The 18,214-nt window shown below is 42.8% G+C and overlaps 2 protein-coding genes across 2 annotated transcripts in view; one reads left to right on the top strand and one right to left on the bottom strand.

Moving 5' to 3' along the window:
• NCKAP1L (NCK associated protein 1 like) overlaps positions 1 to 18,214 on the top strand; it is a 397,914-nt gene that overhangs the window by 17,240 nt on the left and 362,460 nt on the right. The window contains exons 4-7 of the mRNA XM_069758709.1: positions 6,278 to 6,334; positions 7,057 to 7,199; positions 7,387 to 7,477; positions 15,779 to 15,916. Of these exons, the coding sequence (XP_069614810.1) occupies positions 6,278 to 6,334; positions 7,057 to 7,199; positions 7,387 to 7,477; positions 15,779 to 15,916 (429 nt within the window). The remainder of the gene's footprint in view (positions 1 to 6,277; positions 6,335 to 7,056; positions 7,200 to 7,386; positions 7,478 to 15,778; positions 15,917 to 18,214) is intronic.
• Positions 1 to 18,214, bottom strand: part of LOC138670922 (protein D7-like) — a 104,526-nt gene that overhangs the window by 53,783 nt on the left and 32,529 nt on the right. The gene's annotated exons all lie outside the window — the stretch shown is intronic.

Below are 18,214 nucleotides of genomic sequence, written 5' to 3'. Positions count from 1 at the left end.
TCCTTTAGCTCAAGAGATACAATCCTATTCATGATCTACACTATGTTTAGTAGTAATTAGATATGGTGGTCAATTACAGAGTCACACAGGTTAAAATTCAGAGGGTAGATAAGGTAGCTAACCCTTTGTGATACATGTCCATTAGGGATGTGTCTTGAGAAAGTAATTCCTACAGCATAATGGGGGTGTTTAGAGCAGCCTCATATACAAGCAGGATTTAAATCCCTAAAGGATGAGTGTTTTTTTCAGTATGTAAAATAGGGGGTAGGTCAGTGAGGGACCAGTGACCTGTCAGAAGCCATCAGTATGAATACCTAAGCAGAGCACCACATGACGACCACTCCACAGGCCGCCCCGGAGCATGAGCATATCATTAACACAAAACTGAAAATAAATATTAAACAACAACCACAAGACGGATTTCATCAAACCAAGGTATCATTTAATCAGTATAACAATGCCGACCTGACACTGTCTGTAGGTTACTGTGCACAATCCTGCTGAAGGTTCCCGTTAAATGAATAAATAAGCTATTTTTTAAGATTTAGGAATTGTTAGTTAGGGTTATTAGCCTTTGGCAATTTGTAAATAATGTAATTGATACCTACACTGATCCCTTGGACACTATTTGGTTGTTTTTAGACTACTAAAACACGCAGTCAGTACGGGAGTCTGAGAAGCTGCAAGCCCTTTTGTGAAAATGCAGAAGGGACTATGAATTAGATTAACTGTGTCAAAAAGAAAAAAATGGAGTGCACTAAGTATTTTAACTACACATTATGCATTTACTGTGAATTGATTTATAGTTATCTGGAGCAGGGGTGTCAAACTGCATTCCTCGAGGGCTGCAAACAGGTCATGTTTTCAGGATTTCCTTGTACTGCACAGGTGATAATTTAATCACCTACACACAATGATTACAGCACCTTGTGCAATGCTAAGGAAATCTTGTAAACACGCATGGTTTGCGGCCCTCGAGGAATGCAGTTTGACACCCCTTATCTGGAGGGTTTCTTTAAGTATACTGTTCTATTAGCATAACAAAGGTTGCTTCTTTCTTGGCTGACAACTTTGTGCCAGATTTTACAGGACGGTGTTCTGTTTGGCTAGATGATACCTTCGCGGCATGCAGTATAATTTTGTAACATTATTATTATTCAGCAATTACATTATTTTTTTGTGATGTTATTCTCCAAACTATAATAATATCAGTGAGAAAGATATGTTTATTCTGTTTGCTCATTATTTTTCAGTTTTATTTGGTCATGGACAAAGATTATAAATAAGTATCCACTGCTTTATTCTTGATTTTTTTTATTACCATCAGTAAAAAACAAGAATAATAATGGTTAACTGAAATAAAATAAATAAGATACACAGCAAGCTTTGGAGACAACTTAGGTCTCTTCATCTGCAGAAACACACATACAATATATGTATGCATAGGGGGTGAGGGGGTGAGATAAGCATTCAACATATCACCAATTTTTGAAGTAAATATATTTCTAAATGTGTTATTGACATGAAATTCTCTTCAGATGTCGATAGCAATCCATCTAATCCACAAAGGCAGGGAAATCAAACCAAAGACATCCATAAATTATGTGCAATAATGAGAAATGGCACAGGGAAAAAATATTGAACACATGAAGAAAGAGGTGCAAAAAGCCATGGAAAGTCATGACACCAGCTAAAATCTATTAGCAACTAGAAAGCAATCCTGGCACTTAGTGAAAAATAATATTAGATGGTTCAACTGATGGCCTATAAAATGGTGTCTCATTACCAACGTACCACACAAGAAACATTTCATAATGGGTAAAACCAGTGAGCTGTCTCAAGACCGTTGCAACATTAATGTTGCAAAATATGCTGATGGCTTTGGTTACAGAAGAATTTCTAAACTGCTACAGGTTCCAGTGAGCACTGGTGGGGCCATAATCCTGGAGTGGAAAGAACATAAACTAGCAACGACGGAGGAGTGAAAAGAATTATCAGTAGATTTGTCCAAGAGCCAAGGACCACGTATGGAGAGATCCAGAATCAGCAGATTGAATTGCTTTACAGAAAACTATAAGTAACACACTTAGGCTACTTTCACACTAGCGTTGTGTGACCGCCGTCGCAATGCGTTGTTTTGGAGAAAAAACACATCCTGCAAAGTTGCCCGCAGGATGTGTTTTTTCTCCATTGACTTGCATTAGCGACGCATTGCGACGCATGGCCACATGACGCATCCGTCTGCGTCGTGTTTTGGCGGACCGTCGGCACAACAAACGTTGGAACTCTGCCCCCTCCTCCCCGGACATTACAATGGGGCAGCGGATGCGTTGAAAAGCTGCATCCGCTGCCCCCATTATTCATTTATTTCACAACGTGCGTCGGTACGTCAGCCCGACTCATTGCAATGGGGCCATACCGACGCTAGTGTGAAAGTAACCTTAACCTCCATGGTCTGTATGCACATTCACCACGCAAGACTCCATTGCTGAGCCACAAGATGTTTAAATGTTTTTAAGGTTTGCTAGACAAGCCTGTGAAATACTGAGAAAAATATTAGGTTGCAGCTGATTTCTGACTTAGGCCGGGGTCACACTTGTGAGTGCAATGCGAGAAACCTGCACAAGTCTCACACATCAATACCAGGCACTGCTGCCGGCTCTCGGGACCAGAGCACGTGGCTGCATGTACAGTGGGGCAAAAAAGTATTTAGTCAGTCAGCAATAGTGCAAGTTCCACCACTTAAAAAGATGAGAGGCGTCTGTAATTTACATCATAGGTAGACCTCAACTGTGGGAGACAAACTGAGAAAAAAAAATCCAGAAAATCACATTGTCTGTTTTTTTAACATTTTATTTGCATATTATGGTGGAAAATAAGTATTTGGTCAGAAACAAAATTTCATCTCAATACTTTGTAATATATCCTTTGTTGGCAATGACAGAGGTCAAACGTTTTCTGTAAGTCTTCACAAGGTTGCCACACACTGTTGTTGGTATGTTGGCCCATTCCTCCATGCAGATTTCCTCTAGAGCAGTGATGTTTTTGGCTTTTCGCTTGGCAACACGGACTTTCAACTCCCTCCAAAGGTTTTCTATAGGGTTGAGATCTGGAGACTGGCTAGGCCACTCCAGGACCTTGAAATGCTTCTTACGAAGCCACTCCTTCGTTGCCCTGGCGGTGTGCTTTGGATCATTGTCATGTTGAAAGACCCAGCCACGTTTCATCTTCAATACCCTTGCTGATGGAAGGAGGTTTGCACTCAAAATCTCACGATACATGACCCCATTCATTCTTTCATGTACCCGGATCAGTCGTCCTGACCCCTTTGCAGAGAAACAGCCCCAAAGCATGATGTTTCCACCACCATGCTTTACAGTAGGTATGGTGTTTGATGGATGCAACTCAGTATTCTTTTTCCTCCAAACACGACAAGTTGTGTTTCTACCAAACAGTTCCAGTTTGGTTTCATCAGACCATAGGACATTCTCCCAAAACTCCTCTGGATCATCCAAATGCTCTCTAGCAAACTTCAGACGGGCCCGGACATGTACTGGCTTAAGCAGTGGGACACGTCTGGCACTGCAGGATCTGAGTCCATGGTGGCGTAGTGTGTTACTTATGGTAGGCCTTGTTACATTGGTCCCAGCTCTCTGCAGTTCATTCACTAGGTCCCCCCGCGTGGTTCTGGGATTTTTGCTCACCGTTCTTGTGATCATTCTGACCCCACGGGGTGGGATTTTGCGTGGAGCCCCAGATCGAGGGAGATTATCAGTGGTCTTGTATGTCTTCCATTTTCTAATTATTGCTCCCACTGTTGATTTCTTCACTCCAAGCTGGTTGGCTATTGCAGATTCAGTCTTCCCAGCCTGGTGCAGGGCTACAATTTTGTTTCTGGTGTCCTTTGACAGCTCTTTGGTCTTCACCATAGTGGAGTTTGGAGTCAGACTGTTTGAGGGTGTGCACAGGTGTCTTTTTATACTGATAACAAGTTTAAACAGGTGCCATTACTACAGGTAATGAGTGGAGGAAAGAGGAGACTCTTAAAGAAGAAGTTACAGGTCTGTGAGAGCCAGAAATCTTGATTGTTTGTTTCTGACCAAATACTTATTTTCCACCATAATATGCAAATAAATTGTTAAAAAAAACAGACAATGTGATTTTCTGGATTTTTTTCTCAGTTTGTCTCCCATAGTTGAGGTCTACCTATGATGTAAATTGCAGACGCCTCTCATCTTTTTAAGTGGTGGAACTTGCACTATTGCAGACTGACTAAATACTTTTTTGCCCCACTGTATTTCTATGCAGCTGAACGCTCTGGTCCTGAGTGTCGGCGGCTGTGGCGGGTATTGATGCGAGAGACTCGTGCGAGTTTCTCGCATTGCACTCGCAAGTGTGACCCCGGCCTTACTCTTCATGTTCAATTCGTTCTAAGGTGGGGACAGTGACGCCAGCGCTGATTGGGAGCCGGGCTCATGTTTCACAACAACCACATGAGAGCCCTGGAACCGCGAGTGCCAACACCAAGCGAATGGTGCTGGCACGGGAGAAGAGTATAGGCTTTTTTATTTTATCGGGGCCCAGATCAAGAAGGGGTTGTCCTAGTAGTGGACAACCCCTTTAATTTATAGACATCTACTGTATGGTTTCATTTCTTTGCCTGTTTAGATTGGATGGGTTATTACCGAGATCTGGTGAGAATTTCATGTAAATAGCACATTTATAAATATATTTTTGGTACTTAGAAATGTTGAGTGCCTACACCATGGTTTCTGTCAAAAATTCCAGAAGGAAGGTGGAGGTGGAGCCGCATATTCATGACTGTAATCGGCGGCCCCACGTGACCGCTCATACAGGAGAAGCTGCGGCGAGGACAGGACGCTGCGAGGGAGCCGGGTGAGTATTTTATTAACAGCGGGCGGGCGCACAGGGGGTGGGAGGGGGGTGGGGACAGGGATTTTTATTTTAAACACGAAAAAACAAAAAAAAAAGGATTTTTCATATCTTCTCTCCAGCGAACGCTGCTGGAGTGAAGATATCAATGGCGGCTTCAGCACCACGTGGGGGGACAGCGCTTACTGTAGCGCTGTCTCCTGCACGGCACACAGACTGCACACGGACAGTGTCCGTGTGCGGTACATGTTTTACACGGACCCATTGACTTTAATGGGTCCGTGTAATCCGTGTGCTCCCACGAACATTGACCTGTCTCCGTGTTTTGCACACGGACACACGGTCCGTGAAAACACGCTGACATGTGCAGAGACACATTGATTTCAATGTGTCTACGTGAGTCAGTGTCTCCGGTATGTGAGGAAACTGTCACCTCCCGTACCGGAGCCACTGACGTGTGACATGAAGTACAATGTGTCACGAAAAAAAGTTGAAGAGTTCCAGAGTTATTACCTCATAAAGTGACACTAGTCAGAATTGAAAAATTTGGCCTGGACATGAAGGTAGTAATTGGCTTCGCCGGTAAGGGATTAAAGATGAGATTCTTCAGTGATAAACTATACTTTAGCTACTCATATCGCCTTAATAAAATATTGAAAGTTTGGTTTAGGTTTATAAATTCAGTTATATTTGTAAAATCATATGACTCATACAAAAAATTTTTCTAAAGATTTGGAAAATAACAATAATGTATCAACAATGACAATAATGATTATTACTAGGGTTGAGCGACCTTGACTTTTTTAGGGTCGAGCCGGGTTTCGCGAAACCCGACTATCTCAAAAGTCGAGTCGAGTGAAATCGGCCGATTATGGCGAAAAGTCGAGGATCGACCGAAACACGAAACCCAATGCAAAGGCAATGGGATTTTTTTTTTTTTTTCTCTATCTCTCTCTCTCTCTCTCTCTCTACAGCGCACAAGCGACAACATGGCGATAGGCGTCCACGCCCCTAAGACCTATGTCATCACTCTGCCCACGCCCCTTCATTGGCTGAAAAAAATGGCGCCAAGCGCGTCATACGAAACGCGACTTTGGCGCGAAAGTCGCGTACCGCATGGCCGACCCCACACAGGGATCGGGTCGGGTTTCATGAAACCCGACTTTGCCAAAAGTCGGCGACTTTTGAAAGTGAACGATCCGTTTCGCTCAACCCTAATTATTACATTTGCAGGATAGGAATAAAAAAAAAACAGAACAATTGATTTGTCTGAAATGTATCAGTTATCTTCACTTTGCATAGAATGTACTTTTATTTTATTTTTTTACATTATTTATAAAAATGTCTAAAAACCCTTATACTTTTTTGTCTGTTCTCCCTGCAGGACCACGTGTATGAGTTATTGAATACAATAGATGCTTGCCAGTGTTATTTTGACATTGTAAGTACAATGAGCAGCACTGTTCAGGATGATTACAGAAGAGCTCCTAATTTGAGATAGTAATCTAAGTTTGTTAATTGGAGTTGATTATGTTTATCACTTTCTTGGCTTGCAAGAAAATTGAGCTGTATTTATGGAACTGCAGGGCGCAGGTCAAATTCACAGGATATGAAAATCATCAGATCGTGCTGTTTGAATAGCAGAAACTCCTGGAATGTTCTTAAAGATATTGACTAAATCCCAACTTTTTCTGCGGCACACAAACTTTTTTTTTTAAATTTCAACAGCTCTTATTTCATTTTGCATGCAACTGTCTGTTTTGATATATTCATAGTACAACAGGTGCTTGAAAACCTCATGCTTATAATAGATGTGCGCATTACCAGGCATTGTGGCACCAGGTTTTTTTATTACCCCATCTGAGATCTGCATGATGTAGAAGCAGAGATTCTGATTCCAGCAATGTGTCACTTACTGAGCTGCTTGCTGTATTTATTTATACAATTAACTATGTTATTTGCTGAATCTATGAATGCTGAGCTCTGTTTATCCCCGCCCATGAGGGGACTTCTTTAATACTTTTCTATGGAAACTTCAGATTTGCAACTGCCACAAACTAAATTTTCCATGTAGCTCTGACATTAATACACCATACTGTACATTGCTATAAATTTTTAACATTTGAACATTTACTATTGATTTATTTTCTCTTTATCTTCCAGAATATTAATTACACCTTTACAAAGAGTTATCTGGACCTAATAGTGACTTACTTCTCTGTAATTCTGCTAATGTCTCGGATTGATGACAGAAAAACACTTATTGCTCTTTACAACTGTGCGTTTGAAATGCTCCAAGGTCAGAGGTGAGTGGCAAACAAACAAACAATTGCCAAAAAGAATGTGCTGTGATCATAGTGACAGCATGATTTTTTTTAAAATGTATATATATTTCAGATTTATATTAAGAATAATTAGAACATATCTATAATTAGACTAAAACTACATAATAATACATGGCATATGGTTTTATGTTTAATGCTTTCTTTACAGTGACCCATCGTTTGCTCGGCTTGGTCAGATGTTGCTGGAGTATGATAACCCCCTGAAGAAGCTAAGTGAGGAATTTGGACCTCATACTAAGGTAGGGAAACTCAATACTATTTTGTTTAAAGGGACACTGTCACCTGAATTTGGAGGGAACAATCTTCAGCCATGGAGGCGGGGTTTTGGGGTTTTTGATTGACCCTTTCCTTACCCGCCGGCTGCATGCTGGCTGCAATATTGGATTGAAGTTCATTCTCTGTCCTCCGTAGTACATGCCTGCACAACCATGTCTCATATCATGTCTCACTGACACATACATATATATATATATATATATATATATATATACCTATTCTATGTGTACACATTTATTTTAACTATTCTACTGTAAGCTGTCAGTGTGATTTTACTGTACACCGCACTGAATTGTCGGCTTTTCTCGCTAACACCGCTGCGTATTTCTCGCAAGTCACACTGCTGGTCCGTGTGTAATCCGTATTTTTCTGGCTTCCATAGACTTTCATTGGCGATTTTTTTGCGCAATACGGTGACAAACGCTGCATGCTGTGATTTTCTACGGCCGTAGAAAGCCGTATAATACAGATCAGTAAAATACGGCAGATAGGAGCAGGGGCATAGAGAATAATTGGGCCGTGTGTAATGCGTGTTTTACGGACGTATTTTATGCGCTCATACGTCCGTAAAACTCGCTAGTGTGACGCCGGCCTAATAGATGTGCTTTTTTGGGGCAGCTGCAGGCTGCTATTTTTAGTCTGGCAAGGACCGATATCCATAGCACCTTCTGAGTCTGAGAATATCATCCCTCAGCTGTCTGCTTTAGCTTGGCTGACTTTCAAAAATGGGGGAGGAATCCCACGCTCCTTTTGAAATTATTTATTTAAATAATTATAAAAAACCAAGTGGATACCCCTCTATTTTTCATAACCAGCCAAAATAAAGCTGACAGCTGAGGGATGCAGCTAGCAGCTGTCTGCTTTAAATTGGCTGGTTATTAAAGATGAGGGGGAGCCGACACCATTTTTTAAAATTATTTATTTAACCCCTTAGCGACTGCCGATACGCCTTTTAATGGCGGCCGCTAAGGGTACTTAAACCACAGCGCCGTTAATTAACAGCGCTGTGGAAAAAGTAAATAGCGCCCCCCAGAGTTGGATTTTCTCCAGGGTCTTGGCTGCCGGGGGTAGCCGAGACCCCAGAGAACATGATTCGGGTTTTTTTCTACCGACCCCGCATTTGCGATCGCCGGTAATTAACCGTTTACCGGCGATCGCAAAAAAAAAAACGCGATCTCTTTTTAATTTCTCTGTCCTCTGATGTGATCGCACATCAGAGGGCAGAGAAAAGGGGTCCCAGATAGCCCCCCGATACTCACCTATCTCCCCCGGTGCTCCTCGTGGCTCCCGGTGGGCGCCGCCATCTTCAAAATGGCGGGCGTATGCGCAGTGCGCCTGCCGCCCGGCACCGGGTGAATCTTCCAAAGAACATGATCGGGGTCGGTTTTACCGACAACTGTTTTGCGATCACCGGTAATTAACCGTTTACCGGCGACCGCAAAAAAAAAAAAATCAAAGTGTAATTCTCTGTCCTCTGATGTGATCGCACATCAGAGGACAGAGAAATAGGGGGGTTCGGGGACCCTATTATACTTACCGGTGTCCCTGGATCCTCCTGCTACTCCTCCTGGCTGCCGGGGAAAAGAAAATGGCGGGCGCATGCGCAGTGCGCCCGCCATCTATCGCCATCTGCCGGCCGACAGGAGAAGAGCAGTTGGGGCTAAAATTAGGGTTAGGGTTAGGGCTAGGGTTAGGGTTAGGGCTAGGGTTAGGGCTAGGGTTAGAGCTAGGGTTAGGGCTAGGGTTAGGGCTAGGGTTAGGGCTAGGGTTAGGGCTAGGGTTAGGGTTAGGGTTAGGGCTAGAGTTAGGGTTAGGGCTAGGTCTAGGGTTAGGGCTAGGGTTAGAGCTAGGGTTAGGGCTAGGGTTAGGGTTGGGGCTAAATTTAGGGTTAGGGTTGGGGCTAAATTCAGGGTTAGGGTTCTTTCACACTTACGTCGGTACGGGGCCGTCGCAATGCGTCGGCCCGACATACCGACACACGTTGTGAAAATTGTGCACAACGTGGGCAGTGGATGTAGTTTTTCAACGCATCCACTGCCCAATCTATGTCCTGGGGAGGAGGGGGCGGAGTTACGGCCACGCATGCACGGTCAGAAATGGCGGACACGACGTACAAAAAACGTTACATTGAACGTTTTTTGTGCCGACGGTCCACCAAAACACAACTGATCCAGTGCACGACGGACGCGACGTGTGGCCATCCGTCACGATCCGTCGGCATTACAAGTCTATGGGCAAAAAAACGCATCCTGCGGGCACATTTGGGAGATCCGTTTTTTGTCCAAAACGACGGATTGCGACGGATGCCAAACGACGCAAGTGTGAAAGTAGCCTTAGGGCTAGGGTTAGGGTTGGGGCTAAAGTTAGGGCTAGGGTTGGGGCTAAAGTTAGGGTTAGATTTGGGGTTAGGGTTTGGGTTAGAGTTGGTATTAGGGTTAGGGTTGGCATTAGGGTTACGCTTGGGATTAGGGTTAGGTTTGGGATTAGGGTTAAGGTTAGGGTTGTGATTAGGGGTGTATTGGGATTAGGGTTAGGTTTGAGGTTAGGCTTGAGATTAGGATTAGGGGTGTGTTGGATTTAGGGTTTTGATTAGGGTTATGGTTAGGGTTGACATTAGAGTTGTTTTGGGGTAAGGGTTGTGATTATCGTTAGGGTTAGTGATTAGGATTATGGATCGGGTTGGGATTAGGGTTAGGGGTGTGTTGGGGTTAGGGTTGGAGCTAGAATTGGGGGGTTTCCACTGTTTAGTTACATCAGGGGTCTCCAAACACGACAGCCAATTTTGCGCTCAAAAAGTCAAATGGTGCTCCCTCCCTTCTGAGCTCTGTCGTGTGCCCAAGCAGTGGGTTACCCCCACATATGGGGCATCAGCGTACTCGGGATAAATTGGACAACAACTTTTGGGGTCCAATTTCTCCTGTTACCCTTGTGAAAATAAAAATTTGGGGGCTACAAAATCTTTTTTGTGGAAAAAAATATATTTTTTTTATTTTCACGACTCTGCATTCTAAACTTCTGTGAAGCACTTGGGCATTCAAAGTTCTCACCACACATCTAGATAAGTTGCTTGGGGGGTCTAGTTTCCAAAATGGGGTCACTTGTGGGGGGTTACTACTGTTTAGATACTTCAGGGGCTCTGCAAACGCAGCATAACGCCCACAGACCATTCTAAGTCTGCATTCCAAAACAGCGCTCCTTCCCTTCCGAGCTCTGCCGTGCGCCTAAACAGTGGTTTACCCCCACATATGGCACATCAGTGTACTCGGGATAAATTGGACAACAACTATTGCGGTCCAATTTCTCCTGTTACCCTTGTGAAAATAAAAACTTGGGGGCTACAATATCTTTTTTGTGGAAAAAAAAAATATTTTTTATTTTCTCGACTCTGCATTCTAAACTTCTGTGAAGCACTTGGGCATTCAAAGTTCTCACCACACATCTAGATAAGTTCCATCGGGGGTCTAGTTTCCAAAATGGGGTCACTTGTGGGGGGTTTCCACTGTTTAGGCACATCAGGGGCTCTCAAAACGCGACATGGCGTCCAATCTCAATTCCAGACAATTCTACATTGAAAAAGTAAAACGGCACTCCTTCTCTTCCAAGCTCTGCGGTGCGCCCAAACAGTGGTTTACCCCCACATATTGGGTATCGACGTACTCGGGAGAAATTGCACTACAACATTTGTGGTCTAATTTCTCCTGTTACCCTTGTGAAAATAAAAATTTGGGGGCAAAAATATCATTTTTGTAGAAAAAATGCGATTTTTTATTTTCACGGCTCAACGTTATAAACTTCTGTGAAGCACATAGGGGTTCAAAGTGCTCACCACACATCTAGATAAGTTCCTTAAGGGGTCTAGTTTCCAAAATGGTGTCACTTGTGGGGGGTTTCCACTGTTTAGGCACATCTGGGGCTCTCCAAACGCGACATGGCGTCCAATCTCAATTCCTGCCAATTCTACATTGAAAAAGTAATACGGCGCTCCTTCACTTCCAAGCTCTGCGGTGCGCCCAAACAGTGGTTTACCCTCGCATATGGGGTATCTACGTATTCAGGAGAAATCGCACAACAACTTTTGTGGTCTAATTTCTCCTGTTACCCTTGTGAAAATAAGAATTTGTGGGCGAAAATAACATTTTTGTGTAAACAAATGCGATTTTTTATTTTCACGGCTCTACGTTATAAACTTCTGTGAAGCTCTTGGGGGTTCAAAGTGCTCACCACACATCTAGATAAGTTCCTTAAGGGGTCTAGTTTACAAAATGATCTCACTTGTGGGGGGTTTCCACTGTTTAGGCACATCAGGGGCTCTCTAAACGTGACATAGCGTCCGATCTCAATTCCAGCCAATTGTGCATTGAAAAAGTCAAACGGCGCTCCTTCACTTCCAAGTTCTGCGGTGCGCCCAAACAGTGGTTTACCCCCACATATGGGGTATTGGCGTATTCAGGAGAAATTGCATAACAAAATTTATGGTTACATTTCTGTTTTTACACTTGTGAAAATAAAAAAAATGGTTCTGAATTAAAATGTTTGCAAAAAAAAGTTAAATGTTCATTTTTTCCTTCCACATTGTTTCAGTTCCTGTGAAGCACGTAAAGGGTTAATAAACTTCTTGAATGTGGTTTTGAGAACCTTGAGGGCTGTAGTTTTTAGAATGGTGTCACACTTCGTTATTTTCTATCATATAGACCCCTCAAAATGACTTCAAATGTGATGTGGTCCCTAAAAAAAAAAGGTGTTGTAAAAATGAGAAATTGCTGGTCAACTTTTAACCCTTATAACTCCCTAACAAAAAAAAATTTTGTTTCCAAAATTGTGCTGATGTAAAGTAGACATGTGGGAAATGTTATTTATTAACTATTTTTTGTGACATATCTCTCTGATTTAAGGGCATAAATATAAAAAAATTTTGAAAATTGCAAAATTTTAAATTTTTTTGCCATATTTCCATTTTTTTCATAAATAATCGCAAGTAATATCGAAGAAATGTTACCACTAACATGAAGTACAATATGTCACGAAAAAACAATCTCAGAATCAGCGGGATCCGTTGAAGCGTTCCAGAGTTATAACCTCATAAAGTGACAGTGGTCAGAATTGCAAAAATTGGCTCGGGCATTAAGTACCAAATTGGCTCTGTCACTAAGGGGTTAAATAAACTGGAGCTGTGCTCTGTGAGACATGGCTGCTGGGAACTGAGGTGACATAAGTAAGGTTATCTCAGTTCACAGCGCCTAGTTCTCATTAGGGAAGGGCCACTGTGAACTGAAATAACCTTACTGTAAGTTCACCTGAGTTCATAGTAACTGGTTCTCATGCTGAACAGACCAGTGCCGGACTGACGAACGACTATGAGTCTGGCACTTGGCACTCCGGCATTAATCAGTTCGGCACTTGAGATACTGCGAAACCCTGTGGCTGTGTACTCAGGTAACCACCAGAGTTCACAGTCACCGGGTCTCCCAGCAGCTGCAGGGCCCAGAAACCTCATGGGAAACTTTGAGAGACACTTTAAGATTGCTTGTGTTTCCAGCTGCAGGAACACCTGGACGCTGTAAACTAAAGTTATCTTAGGTGTGCATTTTACTGTACTTGTGAATAAATAAATTTAAAAAAAAGAAAAAAAATGGCATGGGGGTTCACCGTTATTTTCATAACCAGCTGAGAGAAAGACGACAGGTGGGGGCTGATGTTAATATTCTGGGAAGGGGCCAATAGCTATAAAGATTCCCAGAATATTAATATGAGCCCACAGCTGTTTGCTTAGCCTTTACTGGTTATTATATAGGAGACTCCCAAAAAATGATGTGGAGTCCTCCCTATATTTACTAACCAGCAAATACTATGAAGACAGCTGCAAGCTGATATTAATAGCTTAGGAAGAGGCCATTGATATTGTCCACCTCCCAGACTAAGAACATAAGCCCTCAGCCACCCCAGAAATTTCACATCCCTACGATGCACCAATTCTGGTATTTAGCCTTGCTCTTCCCACTTGCCCTGGTGTGGTAGCAAGTGGGGTAATAGTTTGGGGGTTGATGTCAGCTGTTTTATGGCATCAAGCCCATGGAATAGTAAGATACTCCAATTACTAACATCATAGTCACATGTAATAAAGACAGAGACAGAGTAAAGTCCCTTATTTGAAATAAACACACATGCTCCTTTGTTTGAAATAAAAAACTTCACAACCCTATTTTACCCATTTAATCACCCCAAATATTTAAATAAAAAAACAAAGTTATACTCATCTTTCTGCCAATATTCCACTAATGGTCATGTCCAACGACGATCCAGATGGCTTGGAGAGCAGTCACATCAGTAATGTGACTGTTCTAAAGGCCAGCCGACTCACACTGAGCAGAGCATGAGAAGCTTTGCTTGTGAGCAGCGGTAATGTCATTAAGGTTACGGCCGGTCACAGGGAGAGTTTCTCACGCTCTGCTCAGTCAGTAAAAGAGGGTTGGGAGTTTTTATTTCCAATGAAGTAGTCTTTGTTCTTATTTCAATTAAAGGACTTTACTCTGTCTCTGCTTTTACTACATTTGACTAGGGGGTTAGTAATGGGGGCGTCTGGTAGGCACTTCTGCTTGACTAACCCCAGGGATTGATGTCAGCTGATATTACACAGCTGACATCAACCCCAATTCTATTACCTCACTTGCACAAGGGAAAGTGGGAAGAGCCATTCAAAGAGCCAGAATTGGATCAGAATCTAATAGATGTGCCTTTTCTGGGATTGTTGTGGGCTGCTATTTTGAGTCTGAGGAGGGCGAATATCCATGGCCCCTTACCAGTCTGAGAATACCAGCCTCCTGCTGTGTGTTTTAGCTTGGCAAGTTATCAAAAATGGGGGGACACCACAGCATTTTTGTATTTTATTTATTTATTGCACAGGCTCCGGCTTGTGAATACTCTCATCATCGTACATCTGCTCTAGCTTCCATGAGTGAGACCAGGTGTATGATGATGAGACTAGTACTCTTATCAGCCGATGCCTGTGACCAGCGGTAACCTTTTTACCGCCGGTTACAGCTGCTGGCTCACATGCAGTCATCTGTGTAACAGTATGGGAACAAACTTACCACCCATGAAAGCTGGGTAACGCCAGAGGCTCGGGCCCCTCATTTATTTGAATGGGATCCAAGTTCAAGTACAGTGATGTGCAAATTAATTGGGACAAAGCATTTTTTAAGTAAAATCGTAAGTTGGTTACCAGTCAGTGATTCAAAACAGTTTTAATATATAATAAATAAATCTTGGTCAACTAGCCAGTGGAAAAATGTAATTTTCAGAATTAATATGTTACAGTGCATTATAACATTTTATTTTTTTGCTTTGTCCCAATTAATTTGCACATCACTGTACCTTTCCGGTACTCGAACCAAACTTTTTTTTTTAAATGTTTGGCCAACCACGATGGACCAGAACATCCATGGGCCCGCCCATCACTACGACTAACTCATCTTATTACAGTGCAGACTGCATGCAGCACTGGAGGACGGCCTGGTAGTAACATGCAGGGGGTGTTAATGTGCTTCTGTCATAGTGAGCAGCACAGCAGGAAGGCCACTTGATGTTGTTCAGGGGGCCCCATTTAAAGTTGTGTTGGGTGTCCCAGGCTCTTCTTTTTATACCCCTGGGTAAAAATGAACTTTTGAACAGCAGAATTTCAAGTTTCAAGCACTAATCTCTTACGAGTCTGTGGTCAAAACTACATTACTGACTACAGGCTGCTATTAAATTGATGATAATTCACATCAGCTCTGTAAGTCTTTATTACGTTGACTGTTGCCATATGATGGAATATGCAGCTAGTAAACAAAAAGGGAAAACAGAAAAAAAGTGAAGTCCTGAGCATTTTCCATAACATATTCATGTTATGGAAATGTTATTCATGTTACATATTTAGAAATTGCTAATATTTTTTAATAGTTGATGGAAAGTACCAGATTTATACTGCAAAAAGTAAAATTTCCAGTGAATTCTAGCAATATATACCGTAGTTGTAAGACCCACACTGGACCTTGATTGGCATCATCATATGTACTTTCTCCTTGTGGCTAAACAATATTATATACTGTATAGGTTTTTAGGGAAACTGTTTTGCAATTGGTAATGTTTTCTTACGTATAAAACCATTTATCATGATGCATTAATTAACATGTGATTACTGCAGTATACAACTTTCCAAAATAAAATGCTATATTCACTCTGTTTACACGTATGTTTGTTCTTTTCCTCCTTCTTTTTCTCCTTAGACGGTTACTGATGCCTTGATGTCGCTTCACTTCTTGTTCTGTCTGAGGTCCCATTCAGCAGAGCAATGGAGAGGGGCCCAGTTATTAAGCCTCCTCAGCAATCCTGCAGCAATGATTTCTCCATGCACATCAGACACGGTAAGATAAGGAAGTGCTAGGACACCAGCCTTAAGACAAGCAGGAGTAACATTCGCCTATCTCATCCATGAACCTTTGCCATTAAAGTGGTGTAAACTTTGAAGAATTTGTCAGGCAGACTTTTCCACGCTAACTCCCATTCTACCTACTTGTAACATTTCAAGGTTTTCCATGCCAAAATTTTGGCATAAACCACCTGAATGGGCCTCCCTGGAAGGGGCTTGCTGGAATACAATACAGCAAATTCATTAAGCGGCTCTTGTCACTGGTGCATCCATTAAATGGTGTGCACCGCTTTCAGAAATGTGCTCCATGAAAGACTGGAGTACATTTCTGGAGGAAGTTTCTGGCTGTAGGATAGCTGGGAAGGACAGTGTTAAACCCAAGCTCTGCAGTATTTGATTAGAAGCATCTGCATGGTTTCTCTAAAAAGCAGGAAGTAGATAAATTATAGAACCAGCCAAGATATGAGCTGTAGATGAGAGAGAGACATGCTGGGGTCACTCTCTGAATGGAGTGACTGAGGAGTCACTCTGCTCGATGTAGCAGCGCCTATTGTGCTAGCTGTGGAGTCCGTTCAGGGAAGCTGATCAGAGTGGATGTGTTTCAGTGCTCAATTTCTGTTTAAGAACAGTCTGCACAGTCCGTGTGCAGAGAATCACAAGTATGAGTGGTTGCTATGAACAATAGTGTTTTGTTTGACTGAGCTGGGGATAGCTCACCTGTTATGATCTGGTGGCCTTGGAGCAGCATGAGACGTACTCTGGAGAAGGTGGAACCTGTACTGACCGCAAACCCTGAACTTAACAGCGCAACTAGAAGTAGCCGTGGGGGGTACCTAACACTCCCTAGACCCCTCGACACAGCCTAAGAACTAACTACCCCTAAAGACAGAAACAGGAAACCTATCTTGCCTCAGAGAAAATCCCCAAAGGAAAGACAGCCCCCCACAAATATTGACTGTGAGAGGAGAGAGAAATAACATACGCAGAAATGAAATCAGGATTTAGCATAAGAGGCCATACTAGCTAAAAAGAAAGAATAGAACAGAGTACTATGCGGTCAGTATTAAAACACTAGAAAATATCCACCACAGAAAATACAAAACACCACATCTGACTAAAGACATGGAGGGTATATCTGCATCTCCAGAGAAATAGCTAGGCTGCAAAAAATCCTTCACAGACTAAGCTGGACAAGACAAAAACATGAAAATGCACAGAACTATAAGGTCCACAGCAGGTGGACAGCAAAAACAAAGCCAGGACTTATCTTTGAAGAAAAGCACAGCAAACAGGAGAGACCAGAAGGGATGTGAATCCTCCAAAAACAATGGACAACTGGCACTGACTAAAGGATCAAGCAAGGCTATATAGCCCAGCCCAAATTGCAAAAAATAGATACACCTGATAAATGCTGCGATCCAACTACCGCAGCACTACCACTCATAACCACCGGAGGGAGCCCAAGAACAGAATTCACAACAGTACCCCCCCTTGAGGAGGGGTAACCGAGCCCTCACCAGAGCCCCCAGGCCGATCAGGATGAGCCAAATGAAAGGCACAAACCAAATCGTCAGCATGAACATCGGAGGCAACAACCCAAAAATTATCCTCCTGGCCATAACCCTTCCATTTGACCAGATACTGGAGCCTCCACCTCGAAAAACGAGAATCCAAAATCTTCGCAACCACATACTCCAACTCCCCATCAATCAACACCGGGGCCGGAGGATCAACAGAGGGAACAACGGGCACTACATACTTCCGCAACAAAGATCTATGGAACACATTATGAATGGAAAAAGAGGCTGGAAGGGCCAAACGAAAAGACACTGGATTGATAATCTCAGAAATCCTATAAGGACCAATAAACCGAGGCTTGAACTTAGGGGAAGAAACCTGTTGTGAATTCTGTGGCTGAATTCACTCCTGTGGTCACAAGTGGTACTGCAGCTTATGAGCTTCCTCCCTCAGGTGTTCTGGTGAGCTCGTTAACTGCTTCATTACTTAACTCCGCCTGATGCTGCTATCCTTGCTCCTTGTCAATGTTTCAGTGTTGGATCTGAGCTTCTCCTGATTGTTCCTGTGACCTGCTGCTCTGTATAGCTAAGTGCCTTTTGCTTTTTTGTTGCTTTTTTTCTGTCCAGCTTGTCTTTTGTTTTGCTAGAAGCTCTGAGACGCAAAGGGTGTACCGCCGTGCCGTTAGTTCGGCACGGTGGGGTTTTTTTTTGCCCCCTTTGCGTGGTTTTGCTTTAGGGTTTTTTGTAGACTGCAAAGTTCGCTTTACTGTCCTTGC

Source organism: Ranitomeya imitator, chromosome 3 (assembly GCF_032444005.1).
Source record: "Ranitomeya imitator isolate aRanImi1 chromosome 3, aRanImi1.pri, whole genome shotgun sequence".
NCBI classification, from domain to species: Eukaryota; Metazoa; Chordata; class Amphibia; order Anura; family Dendrobatidae; genus Ranitomeya; species Ranitomeya imitator.
The sequence above is the reverse complement of the archived record's forward strand: the minus strand, read 5'-3'. Positions and strand labels throughout refer to the sequence as shown.